Below are 27,894 nucleotides of genomic sequence, written 5' to 3' on the forward strand. Positions count from 1 at the left end.
CCTCAAATGGCACTGAGAAGCCAAAACTGTGAAGACGGACGGTTCTTCGACATGTGAAATGCAAAAACCTTTCAGGGCAGACATGGACAACAGGTCGTCTGAAGATTCATGTTTTCCTCCTCGACAATCTGAGGGTCAGAATCCAAAACTTATCATACAGCAAATAGCAAACAGAGTTGTTATCTGCTGCTGTAAAGATTGTTTATTTGGGAATAATGTTATGAATACCTTGGTTACAAAGATACTGTTGATTTTCGATCATGTTTGAGTGGTTGTTCTCTTCTGACATCTATCACTAGCAGCGCGTTGTTAACCAGATAACTGCTGTTGCTCACTGGATGTTCTTCTGATATCATTCTGCATAAACCCTAGACGGTTGTACACATAAGTCCCTGCAGGCCAGCAGTTTATCTGCTAAATGACACCAACGAAAATGTCACTCAGGCCTTTGTTCTCCATTCTGATGCTCAGTTTGAAATTCATTTGGTTTGCCTTTAGCGTGCCTGCATGTCTAAGTGCATTGTGCCGCTGGAATTTTTCTGGCAGATAAGATATTTGCTTTAACTTACTAATAATTATGGACGTGTTATAAGAAGCTGATATATGATGAGGATCTGAGTATGTTACAGAAAGACACACACGCACGCACGCACGCACACTCTTCTTTAAAAAGAAGCCATTATACCTTGAAATGGTTGTGTTACTTAACACCTGGGTGATAATTGGTTGTACCCACAGGGGGTGACACAATAAATGTGTGCGGACAGGGTGAACAGAAAAAGAGAGGCAAAGAGAAATAAAACATTTTTTTGTGCCGTAGTGATGCACATGTCCTTTACAACCAACCCTCGGGGCTACAATCATCTGTCTCTAATAGCACTTTCACAGTGTCACTATCTCGCTCTCTGCCTTTGGCTCTAACTCTGTTCCCATGGACACACACACACACACACACACACACACACACACACACACACACACACACACACACACACACACACACACACACACACACACACACACACACACACACACACACACACACACACACACACACACACACACACACACACACACACACACACCCTTGACAGATTTGTGGCTCAGAGGACAGAGTTTGGAGCGTGTCTGCTGCTCTGGCTGATGTATGACTCACCTCCCTCATCTACTCCACTGGGATGCAGAGATCTGGAGCCACACACACAATGCATCAACCCGTCATCCCACCACACTAACACGCCGCCACACATGTGCAGCTGTGACAGTGCATTAAGTTAATATCCAGGAGACTTTCCCTCACCACTTTCCTTTACAGCTTAAGCCACAAGTCTTTGTCTGAAAAAACTAATGATTTATCTCATGGGGACATTGTTTGTATAACCAAAAGCCTCCTAATAAAAATGGAATTACAGCCATAACATAGGTAGTAAAAACATAATGACGAGAAAATACCCATAAAGCCTTTAAAACATTGTAGTTTTCCACTAATAATTAATGTAAAATACGATCTCATTTAGATGTAAGTCACTCGTGCAGACACACACAAAGTGCTGAGCCCAAAGTGCTCTTATCACACTGCTATTAGAATATTTCAAGTCAGCCATTAAGAAAAAGAAGGCTGATGGCAAAATAAAATGAACATTTAGCTACTGATGACGACGAGGGCTCGTTGGAGTCACGAGTCCAATCTGAGAAAAATGAAAAATTCCATCTGACTCAACAGGAAGAGACAGAAATCCCAAGTTTCTGAATGCAGCCGACAGTATTAAGTTAGAGAGGCTGATCAAGTGTAGTTGGTCAATGGTAGTTGACGATGAGGACGAGTTTGAGCACAAAGATGAATGTAACAGAGATAAGGAACAATTTAACCAAAGACCCTGAGTATTGCGCAGCTACTGGAAGCTCTTGGCCAAAGTCATTGCTGCTGGCAGTTTATCCTCTATACATCCAGATTTTTACTTTCTGATATTATCTGTTGCTTATGATGGACTTGAGAGCCCCAATCTGGTAAAAGTCAAAACATTCACATCCCACTTTTTGCCACATTAACAACTACATGCAAGGGAACAGATGCTTACTGATACCCTCACCCTCCAGGCATGAGTGCACTCTTATTAGTCACAGATGTGTAAGGTTACAGTTTCCAACAGGACGGTGCTTGCGAGCATGAAAACACAGACACTAGTATTTACAGACGCGTATAGCATGTGCTGAGTCATTCCTGCACTGCATAATTGAGACTCCTTTACATCGAGTGCTATTTGCAGAAAGATCAGCAAATACTACAAACCTGAATATTAGAAACTACACCAGAGAAGATACGTGTTAAACATGACGCAAACAGTAAAACAACCTTTTAGTCAACCTTGATATGTTTCTGATTATACGAGAATTTCTTCTTGGATTGAACTCTTGAATGTGACACCAAATTACTAAGTTTCAGCATTGGTAAGGATCCTCGTCTCAATTTTCAAAGCTGTTTCAGTGCAAAGCTATTAGAGAACAGCATAAAGAACAATCAAATAAATGTTGGAGTAGTGAAAAGTTTATGATGGCGTAATTTATTAACGATAAAACCAGTTTCAGCTCTAAATCGGAAGGTAAGAGTCATCATGGGCAGAGTCAGCTGTCAAATATTAACTCATATTCTTAAAAAGCTAAATGAAAAACCTTTTAGCGGAAAACAAGATGGATAAAATTGACAAAAAACAAAGTGAGAAAAAGTAGGAAGAGCATCTAGGATCTGTGTTGGTGTAAATTTGAAAAAGCTGATAGTTTTTCAGATACCTTTAGATATCTATGCACCCTTTTATTCATATCTATGTCTCTATTCTTTAATGTCTGCTCTCACTACCACTTCCTTTGTTGTCAGAACAGCTTATATGGATCTACAATGAGCAGGCTGTGTGGTGACAGAGGAGACGTCGCTTCGATCAATGCGTGTGTGTGTTTGCTGTCGCCAACACAGCGCCTCTTTCTCCCAGAAATAGAGAATCTGATAGCTCAGCTGTCTGACAGCCTTTCTTGTCTCTGTGGTTTAAACAGAGAAAATGAGATCTGATGAGATGCGCTCGTTCTCGATTGTTCTCACAGCGTTTCCCCCTCTGTCTCCATCTCTGTGATCACTGCTCCGTAATTCCTACGTAGTCCTCTTCTTAGTTTCATTTTGTCAGTGTTCCCTTTCTAACCTGGTTTATGGTTGTGCTGTTTACGACACTGTGGAAAATGAAACGTTCACTCCACTAAGTCTATTAATACACAATGCTGCTCGTGTTTAAAAGTGTGGCTTTACGGGATGAAACTATTTTGGCATGTGGGGTGAGTTTGACCTCTTTCTCTGTGTTTATGTGCTTCACATGTTTGTGTGTGCACACGTGGAATTGTATTCCCTGGGCTTTCCCCTGGGCTTTCCCCGGTGTGTGCAGTGGTCGATCGTCACCTATTACTTCAACCTCACTGACTATCTCTGTACTCGAAGGAAAAGGACAAAGACGAGGAAGAGGATGAAGTCATGCAAGAACAGATACGTCTACACATCACATTTATACCGACAGGGTGACAACTAAGACACAAAGGCGACTAAGGTTAACAAATTAAGATAAGTGATGATTGTTAACTATGGTAATTGGTTCATAAGGAATTGGGATGTTTGATTACAGGCTTTGAAAGGCTCTGTGGTCTTAATAGGTCCAGTGGGATCACGTAAAGTGATGCAGATGATTATCACCTGAATTCTTATCTCTTTCTTTCTGCAGTGCTGTTCAACAAGTAGTGTCTCAAAATAGTCATTCAAACAAGCAAGTATCCACATTGGTTGGAGAATATATAATCACTTTGTTGCAGTGGTCATTTAGGTTGAAGGTCTAAGTGCTATTATAGCAAATATCAAAAATAATTTAAAGTGCCATAGATCCATGCTGAAATATATTTCATAAAGCCCAATAGCATCAATCTGCACGTATAAATTCACGAGTTTCAAGCTTATGAACAACTAACAAAGACAGAGATGGGTGTAGTTGGGTTTCATGGACTGCCCCAAAATCCCTCTGCAGTCCACTGGCGTTCTCTAGTGGACATAATATATAACTACAGTTCTCTTTCAAAAAGAAAATCAATTTGTTTGCATATATATCATTTTTGTTCTCTTGATCACTGGCTCATGTACTCATATTCAGATTCGAAACCAGGTTCAAACCACAGTGTTTTCTTTCTAAAAAAGTGTGCATCTTTGCATTGAACGCAAAGTCATACGATGTTTTGTGGGAAGCAGGGTGGAGAGAACGTCCCCTGCTTGAGTCCAGGCTTGGGGCCTTTCTGGGTTTGCATGTTCCTCCTGTGCATGTGTGAATTTTCCCTGGATACTCCGGTTTCCTCCCACAATCCCAAAGCATGTGTTTAAAATTGTGACCGTGTCACTCTACCCTCACCCGCAATTAGCGAATACTGCCTCAAGTGTCTTGCAAACCTGATGTAGATGATGGATGGATAAAGATTGCCACGTAACGTCAAATATAAAATCTCTTTTGATCAGGGTCTGCAATAAAACTGTAATTTTAAACAAACAACCTCCTGCAGCCGAGCATGCCTCTGAGAATACACTAAAACTCCTATAACGAGATAGAAAAGAGTCTATTCGGCTGCCCTAATTCACAGGGCTCAGCACAGCAAGTAATTGCAACCTGCATTTTACACAAGGGTAGTTTTTAGCCAAAAGACCGTCCGATTGCTGCGGGGATTCAAACCCAATTCCCCTACTTACTGTATAAGATCAAACACCAGACCCGATGTGCAAACTCCAGAAATCCTATAATGATGCTCTAAAACATCTGAATCCTAATAGGGTGATATCAAAGGGAGGAAAACTACAAATATAATAACGACATATGCACAGGGTGAGGTTCTTTTGTTTTGCAGAGTGAAGTGTCAGTTCGAAAAACCACCGGTTCTAATAAGCAGTGAGCAGAAAAAAGTTTAGCCAAGGTGACACACTCACCAAAGACTTTGCCCAGGAACAGTGTCTTCACCAGGTTGAACTTTGTGTCTGAAGCATCTGGCAGGTTGTAGCTGACAGGAGGGTAATGATCCAACTGAGGAGAAAAGGAGAGAGAAAGAGACGGAGACATAATTTATTAGTGCCTTCCTTTAAAAAAAAAAAGTCTCTAAAGGAGTCTAAAAGTACTGACAACAGCATTTTAAATAAAGACCCAGGCAAGGATCAGCATCAGCACATTAAGCAGAGTACAGTGCAATGATGAAGACAAGAAGGTAATTCATTGCTGTCAGGAAATATAAAGTGACTGCATGGTGGACTCTCTCAATGGCTCCCTCTTGTGGTTCACAAGTGTCATTGTAAACGTTTTCATGTTAAATGATCATAAATGAGCAGACATTAGTGGAGGGGGAGCAAAGGTTCACCTAACACCACAGCATTTTATCAATAGTTCGTATTCACTATTTAATATCATTAAAAATACATAAATAAATCACAGTTTGTTTATTGTTGTTGAATTCGAGCATTAAGTCTCTAGAAGAAAGTGTTTCAAAATCATTTCAAATTCACAACAAATAGTTTTTAAAATGACTTTTAAGGGTTAGTTTTGGAGAGAGTTACAACAGTATTTCAACAGGATGTATTAATATTATCTTTATTAATTAATCTTCAATATAATAATTTTACTTGTGGACCTCATTATCTGGAGTTTGAATCTCCTACTCATATGTAGATTTTCGCTAGATACCCTGATTTGATCAAAAGATCTTAATACATACAGGTTTGGTTCAATTAAAAGTTTCAGCATGTGTGGTTGTTTGTCCTGTCATGTGCTCTATCTTTCTCCCATTGTGAACTGGTATTGAACTCCACTGAACAAAGCTCTGCTAGACAGGTGGATCAAAAGATTAAGAGTGAAAACGGTCAGTAACAAGCAGCTATATCAGGCCGTTAATGAAAGCATTCGAAAGGCAATGAAACTCGGTCTCGGACGGTGTTTCAGAAAAATAGGGCAGCTGGTCGGGAGAAGATCGCTCCATCTACAGTGATACAAAGCTTTGTCCTGCTTTGGTTGGAGCAGAGTTCTACTGTTGGTGCGTGGGCTTAATGACATACTTGTGATTTCTTTTATTTTTTTTGTCAACGCACTGACAAATCTGGGAGCAGGAGAAATGTAAGATGTTGGGTAATGTGATCATGTGCACTCTTGTCTGGATGCTTACAGCACTGTTCTGAATACAGTGGAGGACTTGCTCGGGATCCTCATGAGAAGAGCACATTGTCAAAGGCATTGAAGAGCTTCTATGCAGCAGAGTTTGAAAGCGAGGCGATGTAAAAGAAGAGGCCATAAACGGTGCCTTTATGGATGCTGCATTTCACATGAGGTATCTGGGATTTCATGTGACACACTTGGGTTTTTGGTTTTTTTTCCCAGAAAGGACAAAAACACCCAGAGAATAAAGTCCTGAAGGTCCATTGGACCGTGAAGGCACCGGATATAAACGTCGGAGTTCTTCACAGGAAGCGCTGGCATCCAGGGAGAAAGGATCAGTATCTTATTCTATTTACACATACATTTATAAACAGGAGGTTCCTTTACATATAAAAGCATTTGATATTTTTTTATCTAATTAAGATGATGTTTAGATTTTTACTGGTCCACGCATAGATTTTCAGTTTGTTCAAATTAAAACTAAATTGACTGAATTCGCATGAATCACAGTATATAAAGAAAATATTCATAAAAGCTGACAAATGACAAATTAGATCTTTTTTAAATACTTTTAGATTTTTGGTTTTGTCACAGTTTTGCTATGCATGTATTGTCAGGTTTTCCTCTATCTGGAATCTGGAATCAAACCAGGAATTCCCTCACAGTGAGGCAAGACATTACACATCGAGGTTAGTCTATTCAGCTGCTCCTTGGTTGGAGGGCTCACCCTTGCGAACCTTTGCAAATAGACTCAATGCTTAACCTGATGCACATGAGAGCAACCAGCCGACCGATTCGTTTCAGAGATGCTTCTCGACTGGAAAATATCCCAGTTGTATCAATAATCACTACGGTGAAACGCACGACAAGCCTCAGACAGAGGGCTTTCTCTTCATTGTGGTCCTGTTTAAAACACCAACCTGAAAACATCCACCGATTAAAATCTCTTCCAAAACACCTCAAAATAAGATCACAAAAATCACAGATGATCTCTCTTAAATGTTTGTTTTTTTGTAGTTTAGTTAAACTGGCCCGGCATGAAAGCAAACTAAAAAGGGATTTTCTACAGTGAGCCTGCGAACAGCTCTTCAGCAAGCACGAGAGATAAATGATGGAACATTAGTCACAATACACAGGTTTCTAAAGTGCGTGGTGGGTTCAAAGTCTTTCCTTGAGAACCTGCAACAGACAGAGCTGACGGTGTGTTTACAAAGAAGAGCATCAGCAGAGATGTGAGAGCAGAGAGGGTGATGGAAGGAGGGAATACACGACTTTAATATCCCCGCAACATAATTAACTTGTTATTGCTGTTTCAATGAAGTTTCTAATTAGCTTGAAGGCTGCAGCCGGTGCTGTTGACGGGAATAATTTCAACCCCACAAATTGGTTTCTGTGTGTTCCAGGAAGAAAAGATCTTCCTTCTTCGCGTCGCTCGGCCCACAGGAGGACTGTATCTCTGCTCGCGCCAGTCTGCAGAAGGCGCACCATCGGGCCGGGCCAGACGAGGGGAAGTTGGTGGAAAACAAAGCTTTTTGTTTTCATGTGCTTCACTGGAAATTTGTTCCTTTTGATGCGCTGAATAGCCGCCGTGGCCTGTTTGTTCGAACAGAGCTGCGCCGCCGCTAAAGGCTTGAAGATCTGTGCGCGTGTGCGGCAGCTCTTGTTTCCAGGTTCGATTCAGAAGAGTCCCTTCACGCAGGAAATTCTCTCCCTCTCACACACACACACTCACACACACACACACACACCACTGTAATTTGATTTTTTTTTCTCCCAAAAGCCTGGCCTCAGTGGAGCATTGTGTGGGTTTTGTTTTCCACAGCGACTGGAGGGTGGGATAATGGGGCACAATTAAATTGTGCTCAGCTTATTTACTTTTATCTGAGAAAACAAATTGGCTGCACAACCAGGGAGGGCGCTTTGAGGCTTCAAACCCCACAAAAAAGGTCCACAGAGGAGAACAACCGGGAGCGGGGAAAAAAAAAAACTAATTTTAGCAAACTTTGTCAATTACGTCCTCAGTTATTGGGATCCTTTCCTTTTTACGCTCCACTATTTAGACAACACGCTTCTCTCCTTTAAGTGCCTTTGGTGCCGCTTAGGCTACATAAAGCTTACATAAGCAACGCAATCAGGAGTGAGACAAAGAGAAAATTAACAATGGGTGAAATCTATTTCCCTAACTATGTGCTCAAAAAGAATCTCATCTCGCCAAAGTGCGGCACACATAAAAACTACTTTACAGTAGACTGAGAGTCTGTTACTTTCATGGACCCTTGCCTGGGCAGCATGGTGGTGTGGTGGTTAGCACAGTCAGGGAGAGTATCCCCAGTTCAAGTCGAGTAGTGGGCTCCTCCTTGCATCTACTTCCTTGCGCGTGGTTTCCCCACACTGCTAAAACTGTCATTTGTAATTAACTGGTCACTCTAAAATGTCAGTTGTTGCCGTTCAAGAGAAAAGGATATTCCCAAAAAAACAGCCAGGATAAAAAAATGCAAATTTACGTTTTTTTTTGTCTTATATTGTTCCACTTCATTGTCACGTAAACAACTGATGATTCTCATCACAGCTGGAGTCAGTCGTTCACACCACTGAGCCATCCACGGCTGCAAACTGGTGGAGGGGAGAAGAGAGGACGCGGAGATGAGATGTCTGACGCCTGGGGGGGGACTCTTTACTTTCATCTCTAAACCCTCTCAGTGTGAGAGAAAAGGGAAAGTCAGCGATGGCGAGATGGGAACTTATTTCAATCTCGTCTGGTTGTGCCTTTGATAGCGAGCTAACCTGCTGAGGCCTCACAAAAAAAAACCCCAAAAAACTAAGCGTTCGCTTCGTTCGCGGCACTCCACACGCCTGTGCATACATTTCAGCAGGTATTTGTGTTCAAATGCAAATCCCCACCTTGATGTAAGCGTCAGGATTATGAAAACGTCGGATAACATAAAGGTATCTCATTTTAAATCATATTTTGTGGGTTTACTTTCTTCATCTTTAAACTGCCGTTTTTTTTTTTTTTTTGTGTGTGTGTGTGTGTGTGTGTGTGTATCTTTTTATGGTGCTCCGTGTTTCACTCGGCCTCCCTCCTTCTCTCAGATTCAAATTACCACACGCCCACTTGTCTTCCCACTTGTTCTCTGCCCGCGTCTTAAAACTAAACAGTTGCTCGTCGAAACGCCTGCAAGATTTGCAGCTCACATAGCAGAGAAGTGAGACTTGTGCGGCCCGAGGTAAAGAGATGCCTGTTTATTTCTTAACTCTGGAAATTGAATTTGATCAACTGGCAGACTCACAAGCATAGAAGCCACCCCTCCCACTCCCCCACTCCCCACTGTATTTATTGCATCTGACTCTCACTCATGTTATTATCTCAGATGAAAACAGCCCTCTGATTAGCATGGAAGCAAAAATAATGATAGCGTGGTTAAATTTCAAATGCTGATGGAACACTAATACAGGCTTTAATGCATACTGCAATATCTGTGAGTGAGGAATTAGTAATTGTATATCTCAGCACTTTTTGACGCAGTTTAAACATTAGAGCGACGCTATTATACATCCCAGCGTTGGTATTGAAAGCTGTACATTTCATTTGATGGATGGCTCGTCAAAAAAAAAAAATCATTAAAAGGCTGAAGCTAACTCATGGCCACAGCAAAAGCACAAGTCCAGGTGGTTAATGTGTACATTCAATGCCACTTAAAAACCAATAGATAAAAAAAATTGGTGATAATTTATGTAAAAAAACAAACAAAAAAAGCCTTTCCTGCAAAGCAACAAAGGGCTTTATGTTTATATCACCAACATATGTCAAAAGTGCATTGTCATCACAAATCTACAAACTCACACAGTTGTGAAGGAGCATTATAATAGAAATATAAAGCAGCGCAATCCTAATTTTAAAACGTGTGTACATGGTGCATGCAATACAGCACATTTTGAAGGAGACCGCTTTGCGTGTAGTTCATGCAAGCAGGTGTACCCTTACACGTCTTCACTGTTTGAAACGTAGGGCTTTTTAATAAGAGGCCGAAAATTGTGCAGGACTGAGAGGAATGAATACTTCACAGCAGCGCGAGTGTTCATGTGGCCCCTCGAGAAAAGGTTTAAATACAGCAGATCAAATGCATATTCCCAATTGAATTCACATGTTTTTTTTTATTATTTTATTTGATCTTATCGGTCATGACAATGAGGTTTACGCATGTGCGCACACAATAAAAAGAGATTTATTACTGAAATTGATCATTACGCTTGTCTTCAGCCCACGTTTGAATGCTTAGATGAAAATATTATGCCAATGTCACTTGATGCTCTGTGGCACAAGGCGTGGAGGAAATACCTCTTCACTGTGTTTCGTACTGTGCATCGGTGTAAAAAAAAAATGGAGGGGCAACTCTTTGAACTGAACAAAATGTCGTGATTCCTATCAGGTAAATAATTTATGACTTCCCTCCTGGCGGAAAAGAAAGCCTTTCCTCCCAAATGTTGACCTGCTGCCAAAGCAATAACAGCTATTTTTTCATTAACATAGTTCAGTGGACTGCAGTGTGCGGCTTTATTGGCATCTGCATCGATATAAAACGCTGTGTGATAATTAACATATTTTCTGAGTTATTTAGGCATTAGTAACAGGTAGAGTGACAGACCACATTGGAGTGTTTCACTGTCCTCAACACAATATGTTTTATTATGCATCTTATTGCGAGTTACAGCTCTACTATCCAGCTTAAAGCAAAACAACTATCACTATCTGTCTGTCCAGATCTGGTTACACGCGGTTGCTAGGTGTATGTTTGTATCTGGAAAAGAACCGTGAGGCAGAACGCCAACATGAAAAAGTTTTACCCATCAAAGTTATTTTCATTAGCACACCTTGTGACTTTTCATTTCAAGCCCTATGCCTGGACACCGTCTATTTTCTATCTCCATTGTGCTTTATGTTTTTACTTCAATGCAAAGATACCACATCATACACAACAGTGTTTATCTTAAATCATGACACACTTTAATGTCAAAGTCTTGAGCCTGTCATTGCCCAACGGAAACTACTGAAAGGATTGTTAATAGTCAGGGCTACTGGGAAAATGCACTTGGTACTTAATGTTACCGCCACACTCTGAACTGGGCTGAGCATCGATATTGCCAATCTCGGCACAGCTAAGCCGCAATCAACCAGTAAAAGGCATGATGCGAGCATGTATGTATGCGCGCGTGTGACAAACTAGCAGAAAATCCTTCGCTCCAATCACTTTCTGTGCCAGTAAAAAGAGATGTGTTATGCTGAAGCACCCCCGCGGGAGTGATCAGCGGCTGCAGGATGTGATTTGCTCCGAAAACGAGGACGATTTCCATTGGATGTTTCAGTTTAATTTTCTCGCTGTCTGAATTTCTCAGAGTAGCGTGTGAATGCAGGTGATGAGTTTCCAGGATGGATGGGGTCATCGCTCCATGTGCATGCAGTGAGAAATCTCAGGACTTATGGGTGAAAGGGAGACGCAATCATTGCAGGTTCGCGTGAGTTTTGCAATCAGTCGTGGACCTCATTTGATTTCAGCTTAATGAAAGCAACAATAAATGGACCTAGGCAAAACCTGTAATGATCTGATGAGAGGTCAACATTTGACTCTGGAAAAAGCAACCAATTATACTCTCCCATCATTTACTGTGTCTCCTTGGAGGACTTGGATCTTGCGTCCGTCCACCTACCTTCGGTAGATTTATCACCAAAGTTTGGGTTCAGGGGGCTTGAACCCATCTCAACATCCGACATTACAGTAATACAAAAGAAACAAACACTCATACACACATTCACCTTTCGACATTTAAACAAACCCCAAAAGAGCAAAACAATAAACCATGGAACTGCTCCTGCCACTACAACTGCTATTTATATCCGTACTTACTAGATTAGTAATTTTTTCACCATGTCTCTATCCTCTAAATACGATTACTCTAAAAAACCCTTCACTGATATGTTGTTCATTAAATGCAAACTTAATTCTCTCCCATGCAAAATACAGTGATTAGTTGCATTATCTCTTCAAAAACCTTCCTCTATGTGTGTTTAATAATATAATGCATGAAAAAAATAATCACAAAATGATGCCTGACAAAATGCTTCATCATTATAAATGATAAAACTAACGGTGGCTGTAAAATGAATATATGAATTAGAGCCAGAGAGAATATTGTTTTGGATGGAAGATAAATATACAGAACCGATAAGTAAAAATAAAGCGAATGTTTTGCACAGAAAACTCTCAGTTAACCAGAAAGGAAGTGAGTCAATTTATTGCCATGTAAATTGAGTGCCTCCCTCAAGCCACCAGGAGGTAAGTGAAGGCACCATGTACGTCTTTGAACGTACATGCTTCACATCAAAGACATTCGTACACTGAAATGGCTCGACCATAAAAATGTAAATTACGGCGCTCTGAAATGTGAGCGTTAAAAGGTATAAGTGTGCGGCAATAAAGTCACACCACATGATATGGAAATAAAGTATTCAAATGATATCGTACACATGAGGTCATGCATAAAGAAGCTGTTGTTCGGTGCAAGAGTGGAATTTTTTAAAAGTTTTTTCCTTTTTAGTTCCATCTCAGAAGACAGGTCTTTTATTGACAAAGTGTACGCTGCCTGGAAAAAAAACCCACAACACAAATATATTCTGATGTGGACACAATCAATCACAAGCTTTTACAAGTGGCAGCCAACCATTTGGAGCTCTCGTTAAATTGCAGCCTGCAGTCACATTTCTGCATCTTAGCCCAGAACAAAGTCTGTAATAGTTTAGCTGAGTTCTCACTCTATCCTTGACAGGCAGCCACTGGCTGCGGCTCGGCCGCATCGATCTGCACTAAGCTGTTCGGCTGCACAAAACTCCAGAGTGCAAAAACACACACGTTCACACGTCCACACATTATTTTTTATTTACCAACGTACAGCCTCTCAGACACACACACACATACACTCTTAAACATCTGCATACAAGCACCAATACCAACAACAGCAGACACGATCGCATCCCAGCATGTCCTAATGCAAACACACACAGATCGATTCGTTGTCTGCTGCTATATTTAGGTTGTCTACTGGTAGTAGATTAACAGTGGCAAAGGACAAACGGCCTCATCACAGACGTCGCACTCTCCTCTGACTCATTGCAAACCATTGAGCTAACACAGGCTGGGCTAGTGTGATTGTGTACTTGTGACAGAGTAAGTGTGTGTGTGTGTGTGTCACACTTTTTTATGATGTAGCCGGTTGCCAATCTGCACACTTTGCGAGTCTCTGTAAAGCAGAATACTAAAGGGAAGTCTATGTCTTGCTGTGAGCATAAACTAAAAGCTAAATGATGTATTGCAGACAGTTTGGACGTGGGTGTGAGTTGGTGGAAATTGTAGAGGAAGAGCACTGAAATCCTTGGAAAAACTGTTCCCCCTTAAGACATGCCAGACTTCTTTATGCGTGCAAGGGACAATGTATATTAACAAACATATAGATGTAAATATGCAGGATTAGAGCAAAATCTGATTTCCATCTGCCGTCCCTTGGCAGGCTAATGTCAGCCCTATAAAACAACAATCCCAGAAGAACAAAAGCGCGAGGAAGACATTGAAGTGGAAAATATAAAGAAGAAATGTTGAAAAGAACAGATTTTTTAAATCATTACCATGCCAGTCTTTTATTTTCCCTTCTCCTTCGCCTGCTGACCTTTTCTACTGCTTTCTGTTTCCTATGTGGATCCTGAAGATAACGGCTGTCATTGTGCGAGTTTTCTTTAGCTGATGGAAGACCACATTATGGATGTATGTATCTATAAATGAATGTCTGCTCTGCTCTTTTTTTTTTTTTTTTTTTTTTTATCTCATTCATTTTGTTATTTGTGGATCCCTCCCAGAAGTTGCTCTTGAGAAACCTTTCACTTTAATGTCCCCGTTCCTCCGACACTGCACTTCCTCTTTTTGTGTGTGTGTGTGTGTGTGTGTAAGTGTGTGTGTGAGTGTGTTTGTACCTGGACGGTGATACTTCTGTGGACACGTGACATGTTGATGCTGTGCGGCTGTCCATTGGCCAGGTTTCGCTGGTCCACGTCTATAGAAAACGGCTCCCTCAGACCTCCCAGGTTATAGCGCACCTGCAGCGAACCTGGAGACAAACAGGACACTGCTTTCAACCGTGACCTGGCCGTTTGTGGCCTCGTTATCGGTTGAGATGACGATGCTGAGACTTTCACTGGGAGTGAGGACGGACAATATCAAAATGAATGAATCAGAGGGACAGCTGAGGGTGAGCAGCTCAGAGATTATGCTAGAGGGGCCGGTTTGAGATGGTTTACTGTGGAGAGAAAGTGGATTTATAAAACTCAGGAAGTTCCAGGCCGGAGGAGAACAGGGAGACTTCGGAGAGGATTCATGGATGTTATCAAGGAGGACATGAGGATGTTTGGTGTAACAGTAGAGCAGGCAGGTGATAGGGTGAGACTGAAGGGAGGTGACCCACTGTGGCGACCCCTGAAGGGAGCATAAAATACTAAACAGAATAAACAGAAACACGGGCAAGTATATGATTTAAGAATCTCCTTGCCTACATTGTCTTCTGGCTCCTCAAAGAACAAGAATTTCTGATACAACCTCTGGGCAGCGAGAGCATTTTGTCTTTTTTCTTTGGTTTTATTGTGTCTATAAATTGCTGAAACACTAGATGGCACTGTCATTTTTTTTATTAATTCAATTTGATCAAATCACTCTGCTGTCTGTTGGGTCCTGAGTGGGAGCTTGCTTACAGAAGGGGATATTTTTTTTTTTTTTATTCTTTTCAAAGTCTGACACAACAGCAACCTCTAAATGTTCCTGTTCACTCGAACAAATACAAACTGTGGTCGTGGACCTCACCATTCTGCCTCAGCACCACGGCCAGATAGTCCTGCGTCTTGGAGCTCACATACATCAGAATAGCTGGAGCGTTGGACGTGCTGAAACTGAAAGCCACCTCCTCCTTTGTGAGATTGACTTCACGTGGCGTCAGCTGATGCGTCAGGATCCTTGTGTCCCTGCTGGCTCCTGCTACTGCTTCAGGCAAGAAGTTGTACTTGACCAGGGTGCCCGCCTCAAAAAAGCCCCCGACCTCTGAGTGAGACGATAGAAGAAGTGAAAAAGATATATTTATGCGACGAGAACACCCAAAAACAAAACATTGGTGTATTTATGCAACAGATATAGAAAGAAAGACAGACCCCATCCATCAGAAAAACTACAGGGGGCCACTTGCAAACTCATACAGTGCATGCAAGATAAAACAGGGCAGACATATTATATGGCCAGAGGGGAATAACCACACACATAAATAGGGCTGTTCAGAAGGGCGTAGTGAAGGAGGTGTTAAATTGCTGTGCTCCTACATCTGACACCAAACATTACACTGTTTAACAGTACATTAACAAACCTAATGGCATATTTCCACCATTCCAGGAGCCCTATTGATTCCCATAATCAAATGTTGGGAAGAGGCCACCTCGTTTTTCTGAAGCCTACTTTAGCCGAGCCCCTTGTTTCTGTTTATTTGTGAAGGTGAAGGGACGTAATATATCTGTGGGTCCCAGAGAAAAACAGATACATGTGTGAGGCGTGTGAAATTAGGGAGAATGGTTACATGTACTGTAACATCGAGAGAATAGAGTTTTTGGAAGTGTGTGTGTGTGTGTGTGTGTGTGTGTGTGTGTGTGTGTGTGTGTGTGTGTGTGTGTGTGTGTGTGTGTGTGTGTGTGTGCAAGTAAATACCAAGTCAAACACCTTTACGCATCTGCTTTTGCTCTGTGGCGGCAATAAAATGTATTAATCCGTCCCCAGAGAGTACTGAATTAGATATGAATATATTTACGCATCTGTTAGTGAAGCTTCACTCCACTGATTGTGCCACACCAGGCAGAGTACAGTAAATACTTCAAGCTACATCACTTATTAAAAAGCTTCTTATTAGAAAATGTGCTAACTTCTGGCTAAACTTGTGAAAGAGGAAAAACCTCTCCTCCGCTCCAGCGTACAATGGTTTCATCCAACATTCTGCTGTGCAGTGATGTAGTTTCAAGCCTCATAAGTCTGAGGAGACCCATTCTCTCAATTGTTTTGTATTAACCAGGCCGAGAGCTTTCAAATAGCCTGATTCTCACTTTGTTTTCCGACGCTGCTCTACTGTTCAGTGGCAATTCATGCTGCTGGGTATTGACTGAACGAGGGCTCCTACCCATTTTGTTAAGAGTATGGCCAGACGGTGAAAGTGTCAGCATGCCTGGATCAGACAATGTGAAGTATTTTTCGTCTGAGTGCTTGATTGCATTCCTTAACCCTTTGTATTCACTCACTAAAATACTTGTAAGTGCAAAATCTCAACCCGTTTCAATGGTAGCGCAGGAGTAGATTTTCACTCAAGCCAAGTTAAAAAAGCTAAAAAAAAATTTAATAAAATGCCACTGTGTGTTATTTAAGATAAAATCTGTGGGACAACTATAAACCTGACGCATGTTTTTTGATTCACACTTTTAGAAATATATCTAAATAGGATACATCTCTCACTGAATTTATGTGAGGTTATAAGAGCCTGTTGACTCATCTGGTATAATATAATGTTTTATGTCATTTCCAACAAAGGCTGCCGACCATGTCTCCAATAAGTCTGCTGTCAGTTTTCTTATTAGGATTTGGGGAGTTTAAAGCAACGTTTATCACTGTCATTTACATAGATTTGAATAATCCCACAAAATTAGCACTTATTTCAATCTTTCACTCTGCTGTTTTTCATTAATTGATCATTGGTTGCTTGGAGGAAACTGAAGGACATGAGGAACTTTCTTCTTTTAAGGATGCCATATGGCCTGGAACTCATTATTAGCTTTGAGAATTTGTTCAGTGGGGAAACATATAAAAATGCTATTTAGGAGGTAAGCATGAACTTAACTTTCAGTAGTATAAACGAAGCTGTTTGTTACTTTTTTCATAAATGCATCATGCAGACATTTTCCTTATATCTCGTCTTCATTCAGGCAACCTATAGACTGCATGTGAAATAGGTACATGCCTCAGCCTTGTCTATCCTGCAGAACCCCCCCCCCCCCCCCCCCCAAAAGAAAAACCACCCTCTAAATGCCATAAGCTTCATAATAGCCGCACACACACACAAGATGGACTGGAAAATGCTTCAGACTGTGGGTATGCGTGTGCATTTTGTGTAAAGGTGTGCATAAGTTTCAGAGAAGAGCAATTTGAGCAGGTATGCAGACGTCTACAGGTAATAACTATGAGTGATTTTTATTTTTTTGTGTGCTTGTGTTCATTTGTATGAAGTGTGCATACGTGCACACTGGCTTCTAGTGACCCTCAAGGGCAGGAAAGCAAAAGAATGAGAGTGTGTAATAATAACACTGCAGGCTCCCCTGAGCAGTGTGTAAATATGGATACAATGGAAATGCACTATGCAATTATGACTGACTTCATGCATTTTTCACTTGCTGGGAGGACAGGGAGAGAGTGGCGGATTAAAGAGGGAGAAATTTGGAAAAGGGCAGAGAAAGCAGGAGAGGGGCAATTGAAAAAGGAGAAAGAAAATGAGAGAGCCACTGGAAAGAATGAGGAGGAGGAATGAGTGGAAGAAACATTAAATGAGGATGGAGTAAAAGATGATGAAGAAGCGGTAGCAGAGAGGCAGCGCACCGGAGCTTTGAATTAGGAAAAAAAGGATCGGAGAAGGGGAAGAGAGGAAGGAGAGACAAAAGTGTAGTGCAGAGAGTAAAAAAAGGGGAAACACAAGGGAATGAAAGGAGGAAACAAATGATGGGGAGTTAGAAGCCATGCACAAAAACAAACAGACACAAGGGTGTGCTCTCCCCCTTTCCTTTACTTTGTCTTTCTCTGAAGACACACGCACGCACGCACGCACGCACGCACGCACACACACACGTAGACAGTAAGCTTTATTCTCTAAATCCTGAAATGCCTGATTGGTTATGACAGAATTCTGAGGAGGTCTTTTCATGTCTTACACTCGCATATCACCACACACTGTCACCGTCCTCCACGCCACGCACACACACACACACACACACACACACGTAGATGCACTGCGACACACACTCTGCGTTTCTGTCATCTTGTCACCCCCCCTGCCAAGAGCGCAGGGGAAAAACACCATTCGACTTTAGGAAACAAATTAATTCACGTGTCGGGGATCAACTCCCTGACTGGGAGCGAGCAGAAAACCTCTGACAGCGCTGCTGCTCTCCTCCCCAGAGTATTTTATGAAAACTTGTTTTGGGAAGTCGAACTTTAATAGTGTATCTAATAAATCCCTATGAAACAAACACATTGTTTCAGCAATATGCAACAGAGATCCGTGTGTTGTTTTTTTCTCTCCCCACCCCCGTGCGTGTGATCTTCAAAACTCTGTTGCCTCCACCTCTCGCTGAAGTCACTCGTATTTTTATTTTTTTTGGGGGGACTGATCTCTCAGCTTCACACCGCGCAGTATCAGCATTCAGCGAGTGCACTCTAAAGTCAGGGAAAATTGGTGGGTAAGCACAATATCACTCTCAATCGATGCCTTTTATCATAAGCCCAAACACTTTCAACGCCGACAGCTCCAAACTAAATAGGAAGTGAGGACAATCACAAAGCGCAGCAAAAATCACAGTGGGTTGTCAGGCAATGAAGCTCATTGAAACACAACTACTCCAGCAGTAATCCTGGCACTATTTGACTCTGGCTTTGTGAACTAAAGAGGGACTGCAAATGATCATGCATTCACAAAATGGGCCCGTAACAATTGCTGGAAAAGTGCTCGCTGAGGGATTATGTGTCATCCTAGAAGTCTGAACATAAAGAAGTCTGAGGGAAGTTTGTTAGGTTTGAGGAACCAAATGTTTCTTTGACATCGAAATTGCAAAGAAAAAAGAAAAGAAAAAAGCATTCTTACAAAAGAGAAACAAAAAGTATATATCAAAACCATACAAGGAAACACTTGTCTGTCTTGCAAATTTGTTACTCTAAGCAGCGTGTCTGGTTTCATGTGATAAATCCTCCTAAAGTGCCTCATACCTCTGGTGCAGAACGGCCCGTCGTAGGCAGTGTCAGTGCAGTCACACAAGTAGCCGTTGTACTTCTCCACACACTTTCCTCCGTTTCGACAGTACATCCCAAAGCTGGTGCAGTGGCCTTGGCAACCAGGCTTGACCCCGGGCGTGACCTTTGCCCTCTCCTCCAGATCGAGGGTGATACCATTCATTCGTAAAGCTCTGATACAACCCAGGAATCCCCTCTGTCCTCCTGCAGCACCTGAGAATCAAGTAATCGTGGATACAAAGGAAAAAAAGAGTAGATATTAGAGGCACAAGGACATGTAGCCTTGTAAAAAACAAATGCAGCGATAGGAGAGAGGACAATTAGAATTCAGGGTTGCAGAAGTCATTCTGAAAGCAAGAGGCTCTGTTTTAATCGGTTGTACAGATGTTAATACGTCCTCATGCCTAGAGGAAGCCACTGATGTCACGTTAATCGTTCCGACTGTGACGTCGCTCTTGAAACAACCTTCAACTCTGTTTCTTCACTAATTAAAACAGCCTAATGAGCACTGTGTCTTAATGATCAACTCGCAAGCATATATACACATGCAAATGGATGCATGGACGTATGCAAACTACATGCAGACAAATGTGCACAATTAAAAGACACCTCACACTGTGGACATGATTTGGATGAGTCAATAGAAACATTAATGCTTAGCCTTGGGGTGTCGATAGCCATTCCTCTAAAGTGCTTCCATCGTCATTCTGGCCTTGCACCATTACAGTCTAACTACCCATTAACTTGGACAAAGTAGGGGCGTTAAATAGATTAATGTGCACCTAAATGACTATAGCAATAAACACACTCATAAACATACACCCACAGGTATAGATTCAAACGTAAGCAAGCACCCCCACTGAGGAGGGGCTACAAAGTATGGACAAACATCAGTGTATGTATGCACGCTCGTGCACACTACCATTAACAAGAGCCAGGGGACATTTTAGTTATTAAAACCTCTCAGTGGCATCATTTGGCTTGTGGTATCCATTCAAGAAGACTCACACCAAAACTCTCAGATGTATAGTGTCTCATTCGTACCAGTGAACCTCCCTTACATCTCACAGCTTGACCACAAAACGACACCACAAATATGACAACATTACGAATAAATGCACTTTGATTCTCTCAAGCCAATATATTAGTCGCACATCAAGATGCAGCTGGGCTTTCACACGCTCTTCCCACTTTCCCGTCCCACTAAGAATTCGACTTTTAGTAGACCCCTTAATTAATCTATTTTGTACCACTGATTGGCTGGAGGTTTCTGCCACCTGTTTACCCAGGTCTAAATCAGTCTGATTAAACAGACAGCAGGCTCTCAGGCCTGCAGAGACCGGGCACACGCACACGCGCACGCGCACACGCACACGCACACGCACACACACACACACACACACACACACACACACACACACACACACACACACACACACACACACACACACACACACACACACACACACACACACACACACACACACACACACACACACACACACACTTACGTAACACGTTCACATACCCACACACAGGTGCATACAGTCTCTGTGTGAGTCACAGATGCTGTGTAATGCAGTGGGTGTGATAGCTGCCCGTGTTTATCGGAGATATATTCATGTGAAAAATGGGCCATGCATGCAAGAACACCGTCACACATGTTGCGACAGAAGGAATTTTGCATGGAAGAACTGACATCAGTGATCAGTGATACGGAAGTCAATGTCGATTTTTAAAGGAAATTTTTACTCCTGATGCAGAACACTGTGTTTATGAAAATGTAAAATAAAGTATTGTTTCTTTGAAGGATACCAACATTATGGAAGTGATCAGATGCTTGTTTCTTCAAAGCAAATTATGTCAATAAGATGTATGTACTTTTCACATAACTAGTGTACATTTTCTATAACAGACAAACAAAGATCACAATGTGGTAAAATCCAGAATAAAACATAGTTAATAGGTTGTACTTTTTGAAGTTTTTTTACTTCTTAATTAAAGTAAAACATGTTGATAGGAACATTGGTCGGAAAGAGACACTATACATGTTTATTTGAAAGACATCACATATAATTAAATTTCTTTCCCCCTAAATGTCAATATTAACCTAAAAATCAAGTATCGGCCAGGGTTATTCAAAATCAACATATCTAAGACAAACAATTCATGTCTGCTCAGATATACTAACATTAATATGGAAATTCAGGCACATTAGCGGCAATAAAAGTGACTTGAACGCAGCGTGAAGCCTATTTATTGATGGGTGAGCTGTTTGTTCCTTGAAGGTGATGCTCCCCTCTAATGACGTTCTAATGAAGATTGTTTTTTCTTTTTATTCATACGGGTACATACAGCGCGCCCAGCAAATACTTAATCTGACCAATGCGTATACGAGATCTTTGACCTTCATTGAGTGTGCAGTTAAAAATTTGCTAACTAAAGTATCAATGAATGACCTTGCGGTGTGCAATAAAAACAATGGACAGTATGGGACTGTATCCACCGCTCAGTACAATGTGCTGCTAATGGTCTTGCATTACTATTATCACAATATTAACTCATTTACACAATAGTATTGTGTAAATGAGTTAATAGAGTGGCAGTTGGTCTTTTTTTTTTTATCTCTGTCTCTGCAGCATGAAGGAGATCTGCAGTACAATGTTTACCTCACACTGTGGTTATTGGCAATGTCCTTTAGGGTTTTTTTTTTATGGGTATTTTTTATTCACAGGGCCAAGACGATGTTTCAAAAGCTTTCCTAACCCACTGGTGTTTCCAGAGGGGGATATTATCATAGAAATCCCATATTCCTGCAGGTTGCTTTATATCGTTTTCTTTTCTACTCATACTATCTCTCTCAGCTTGATAATGAGCTTGCGTCTCAAGAACCCCCGCAAGGAAAAACATATTTGTGCATGGAAACGAGCTGAAAGTCACTGTAATTCATCACACCTACATGTTAATGTAAAACATGAATCAAAAGGGTAGCATGAACAGGCACATCTGGGAAGGAGATTCACGATGCACAAAAGTTCAATCATCGTTAGCGTATAGGGGCAAAAACATCAACTGGGGGCAGAAACCGGCACTTTTTGAACTGTGACGCGAGGTGAAAACTCAAGCTGGTGTCATGTCTATATCAGCGTCAACACTACATTTCACCGTACTCATTAAATGTTACCTACTGTCTTGGCAGGTGAGCGATGCTGGCTTAGCTGTGACAGGTGTCACACACATGCAGTGAAGAGCAACGAGCAAGACGTTGATCCGTGAAGACGCAGGCAAGGAAAAATAAAACAACGTGCAAAAGAAAACAATCCAAGCATGTAAGAACTGAGAAAACAACATGCAAAATTATATATATAATAAAAAAAAAGAAATTGTAAGCATGAATCAGAATGGAAATCAAAAGAACAGATGGTGGTATTAAACAGGGAGAAAAAAAAAAACATGGGAAGATTTATGTGCATGTATGAAGTGTATTGGAAAGCTAAAAGTTAACAGTGTGAAGTAAATGACAGCAGGCGGATGGTATAACATTTACTCTCAAGGCCATTAGAGCAAATGAGCCACTGTGCAGTAAACACTAAAGCAATCAAATGCTTGATGAGGAGCATATTGATTGTGGAAAAAAAAGCTAAAGAAATATCACACAGACGAATACAACACTGAGCAGAGCAGAAGAAAACTGCTTATTGTACTGTACAATTAAAGGATATAATTTAAAATAGGGAAAGAAAATCAACCCAAAGGTGTTCAAGGAAATTTCACGACTTCCCTGCATTTCGTTTCTGTTTAATAAAATTTGTTAGAAATAAGCTCTCAGATATTTCAACATTTATAGCTTGAAAGGTGTCTGTTTTCACGGGGATTCTGTCTGAAACGCTACAATCCTACACACCACTGAGTACTACTGTGCTGTTGAATGATTACAGATTAGATATTTTAGGTAGCAGTACAATTCATGTGGCATGGAGCGGCTTTCTTTTTTCATTTTTTCATGTGCAGTTTAAAAAACATTGATCAGATGCATTGAAGGGAAATGATAACATAAAAAGGGCTAAAACATGAGCAGATGGAAGAAATCTGGACACTCACAATTATGGTCACTCATCTGATAAAGGTGTGGAAAGGTTATTCTAACATAATCCCGAAACGTTGCAGATTTTCTTCCGCCAAACACATTTCAAACAAGTTTGGTGCAGCCGAATTCAGAGCATCTTCTGTTCAGTTTTTTTTTTTTTTTTTAAAAGCTCACCACCTTTAAAGAGCGCCACCAATAACAATGAGACCCACCTGTGAAGAGGCAAAGTCGGCCTCACAAGGAAGGATCAAGTGAATCCAGACAGAATCTTGTTGCCTGTGGGAGTCTCTCCACTCTTCCCGAATCGTTTGATCAAACACCAAAAGATCTCAATCTTTTCTGGATGTCAGAGGCCAGATCTAAACCACTTCTCTTGAGTGGCTGGGTCACTTCGTGTGCATTACACTGTAACTTCTCAAAGCAATCCTCAAATCAGGATTAAGCAGGGATTAGAGATCAGATATGAGAAGGGGCTGTCCTCTCTGTGGTTGTTGTTACAGTTTTTCTTTTGCTCTCCCGCTCTATGTCTTTTTCTTTATCCTTCTTTTCCCAGTATTTTCTTCATCTGGATTTGTGTCCTGCACACAGGACTGAGCCGTCTCCTGTTTGAACACACAAATGCAAATGATGCGATAGCCGAGGCTCTATCTGGAAGCCATTATGTCCCCGCTTTCATTGGCAGAAGTCGGGGGAAAGACAGAACCTTTCTTGCCCCTTTCCATTTCACTAAATGAGAGTACAAATACACCGAGAGGCAAATTGGGACGCGATAAGGTGGGGATGTTTCTGCAGCGTTCAAATCAGTGAAAAGTGATGAGACGATGAAATTATATTACGAGCGGGGATCAGGAGGGTTAAGGCTATCACATCGGGATGCCTGATTGGAATTTGCAACAATCTCTTTTGGGCATACGTCTTTCTTTCCATGAGACAGTAGGAAGTCTGTGATCCGCCTCAGCAATTTTCCTTCTATCCCCAAATCCCAAAAACTATTTTAGCCCTGAAGTTTGGTCAATACAGTAATGACAGCTCAGCACAAAAGACAAAATGGGACAGAGGAGTGAAAGAATAAGGAGAGAGCTGGACAAATCTTCTGCCATTTGAGGCAGAGATGAGCTTGAGAGGCATTGTGTTGAGAGGTAGATGGGGCCATCGTTGTAATAAGAGGAAATATGTGATCATAAAAACTTGCTCTGTCTGGTAATTGATACATCGTTAAGGGTCACGGTGATGGAGAAACCCAGAAAGCTCATATCCTCTCTGTCCTCTGGTATAATCTGATTCCAGAGAGTCACTAATGCATGTATCAAAGAAATGGAGTAACATGCCCTCACCACAAGTACAAAGGCTCAATTATAAATGTATTAAAACTGATCCACATATGTGCATGAGTTTTCAAGAATCTACACGTGTGTGCCCATATGTGTGACTATCATTAAAATTGTAAGTGTGTGTGTGTGTGTGTGTGTGTGTGTGTGTGTGTGTGTGTGTGTGTGTGTGTGTGTGTGTGTGTGTGTGTGTGTGTGTATCTTACCCACATAGAGCTGACTAAACAGCTCTAGGCGTGTGTGGCCCTGTGCGGGAGCCAGTTGAGATGCTCGGTATATCTGATCCAGCTGGAGCACGGCTTCTTTGACGTTTCGCTCGGCCATCACGCGATGCCACTGGTCGTCATTCAGAGGTGAAGCTGAATGCACGGTTAACTCCACGGGTCCATTTCCAACATCGAAAGAGAAGGAGACCACCTTGGGGGCTGCAGAAGAAAGATTAAAAAAAAATAAATACATATAAAAAATCGAAGTATGAAAACACATGGAACAAAAATCACAACTTTCTAAAAACGCACATGGTCGGTCATAGTTCACTCTACAGGTAAATATGCTTTCAATTTATAATCGAATGGCTCATTTGTTTCGAGGCCATTCATTTGTCTTGTATAGATTTCAGCTTTGCAATACACGGCTGCTCACAGCTTTGGACAGGACTAATCTCACAGGGCGTCGATAGATGCCAGGAACTCCTAGTTTGGCATGACAAAAAGCTGTAATCACTACAATTTCCAGGAGTTTTTTTTTTTTTTCCTCCCCCCCTCTGTTGCTGTCGTCTATCTTGAAGAGGTTTCTGTCAATTTTGTTGAGGAGAAGAAAGACTGCGAGAGAGGAAACTCTGTGCAGGGGAAAGTACGTTAATAAAGAGACAATAGAAGGTGCACCAGATGTAAAATGGCCTAATTTGTGAGCAAGATTAATCTTTATCATTCACTTTTCAGCGGATTTCTGTAACTTGGTGTTCATGTGTGTTTTCTTTGGGTGCTCTGAGGGATTGAAGCTATTGGACTGCTTTAAATTCAGCTGGCAACGCTTTAGTTCATTAGCTGCTATATTTTCAAAGCCAAAAGGGGGCACAACTGTACCTTTGTTGATTACGCAAGTTAAAATGTTCACTGATGATACAGACATTTAGTGGGTGGGCGTGTACCGTCACTATAATGCTTGTCCATTCCAGATGTTTTTGCCACAGCACTAATGACGCCGGACGCTTTTCTGTAGGGGATATTAATGAATCCACTCTGTGTTTGCTATGACAGAAGAGAAGACGCACGATACCTGCACATGATTTTGACCTTGTTCTGAAGCACGGTGGTTAGCACTCTTGCTTCACAGCAAGCATAACTCTGGTTCAGGTCTTGGGGGTGGGGGGGGGGGGGGGGGGGGTGGGGGGGGCTTTCTGTGCGGTGTTTGCTTTTTCTCCACATGCACTAGTTTATTACCACCATCGAAAAATAAGCATTTGAGGTTGATTCTGAAAGTGCCCATAGCTGAGAATAAGAGTGTGTGTGTGATTCTCTGTTTTGTGTGTGTTTGCTCGGTTATGGACTGACAGCGTGTAGCCGACGATCCTCCGGTGGATAAAGCTTATCAGACATCAGTGGATGGACACCAAAAGGGGGAAAACTGTGCCTTTAATTAATTGAAGAGGCACGTTGACTTCAGAATTACACTGAGGGGGTCTCATTGACTCATTCGAAGTGTTTTTAACCACTGCATTGTTGAGATTACTCCCTGATGCCTTTAAACCTTTCTATAGTGAATATGAAGTATTAATACCCAATATTAACATTGGGTAGTCAAATTTAACTATGACCAGATTGGGTTAAATGCAGAGGAATAATATCCAGAAAGTAAGCTTAACTTTTCCTTCAGGGGGTCATTAAAGTGTGAATGCTTCATAGAAAATGACACAAAAGCTTCTATTTTCCCACAGTTTTGGACTTTGCAAAGCTCCTGTCTTAAACTTCTTGTCATCTGATGAACAGCGTTTCAGTTTTTTTTTCCCCTTCTCCTTGAGACTTTGGGTAGCTGCTGATTTTCTTATGATAGCATTGATGAGATCCATAAAACGAATATAGCAGACTTTGTAGGAAACTGTAAAAACTATACATTCTGGGTGATTCCGTATGGAGGATAATGACATCAATGTGCTTGCAGCCATTGCAGTGATGAATTACTCTATACGTCATGGGTTCATTATGGCTTCATTAGGCCCAGATATAAAGGGCGGATAATTTTATGTAATAGTCGATGTGGAAATGAATTTTTTTTTCTCCCCTCTCTTTGCTCAATCAATCCAGCCGGTTCTTTTTTTCATCTTACTTTTGTCTAATTATCTTTTATCATTCACCTACTCTTTATTCTTTAGCCTTGTGTTGTTTCTTTGGATCCTTTATTTCTTTCTTCAGTTTGTTTTTTCCATTATTCGTCTCTCACCTTGCTCAACTATTTTCTTCTTCTTGACGCTATTGTTCCTGTGTTTTTCTTCTATTCAACCTTTGTTTCTTAACTCCTACTTTTTTCCTTGTCTGTATGCAGCCTTGTACTTGTTCTAGCTCTCGCTCCCATCCATCCTTTCTTTCTTCTTTACTCTCCGTCTTGATCTCTTGTTTGTGGACAACAGATGAGATGCAGAAATCGTTCCAGCTAGAGCCTGCCTGATCGTATTGAGTGCATTGCCCCATAAGATGAATAATAAAAAAAGATGCCTCAAAACTTAAGTGAACACAATCCACAACAAACATTGGACCCGTAGACAAATAGATATGAATACACACACACTCAAAAACACAGTATAGGGCCTCTGACAGCCTTTAGTACAATGAATTAATGATGCCTGTATGCACAGAGCAGTTGTGCAAGGCGGAGGAGGAGCGACATCAGTTATTCTGAATGCTGAAAGAAAGCCAAACATACATCACAATACCCCACTGGAAACGGAGCCGAGACAAAGCAGCTCGAGCCAAGCTCAACGTCATATGAGAGTGTGTTTGATAATTTGTGTTTTGTTTCAGCAGTTCGGCAAAGCAAGATGTATGCCCCACAACTCTGTGTCTATAGGCAGGAATAAAAATTAAAGTGGCCTCAGAGCACAGAGCCTGCCTCATCTATTTGCATAGCCGTGATGGATGTTGTAAGTGTGAAAGTGTGTGTGAATGTAA

General features: G+C 41.4%; 1 protein-coding gene across 1 annotated transcript in view; it reads right to left on the bottom strand.

The window, feature by feature from the left end:
• cntnap2a (contactin associated protein 2a) overlaps window positions 1-27,894 on the bottom strand; it is a 327,533-nt gene that overhangs the window by 12,499 nt on the left and 287,140 nt on the right. Inside the window, exons 19-23 of the mRNA XM_080489327.1 lie at window positions 24,937-25,155; window positions 19,292-19,528; window positions 15,101-15,334; window positions 14,221-14,354; window positions 4,994-5,087 (exon numbers count right to left, since the gene is read on the bottom strand). Coding sequence (XP_080345453.1) covers window positions 4,994-5,087; window positions 14,221-14,354; window positions 15,101-15,334; window positions 19,292-19,528; window positions 24,937-25,155 — 918 coding nt within the window. The remainder of the gene's footprint in view (window positions 1-4,993; window positions 5,088-14,220; window positions 14,355-15,100; window positions 15,335-19,291; window positions 19,529-24,936; window positions 25,156-27,894) is intronic.

Source organism: Lipophrys pholis (assembly GCF_963383615.2).
Source record: "Lipophrys pholis genome assembly, chromosome: 20".
Lineage (NCBI taxonomy): Eukaryota > Metazoa > Chordata > Actinopteri > Blenniiformes > Blenniidae > Lipophrys > Lipophrys pholis.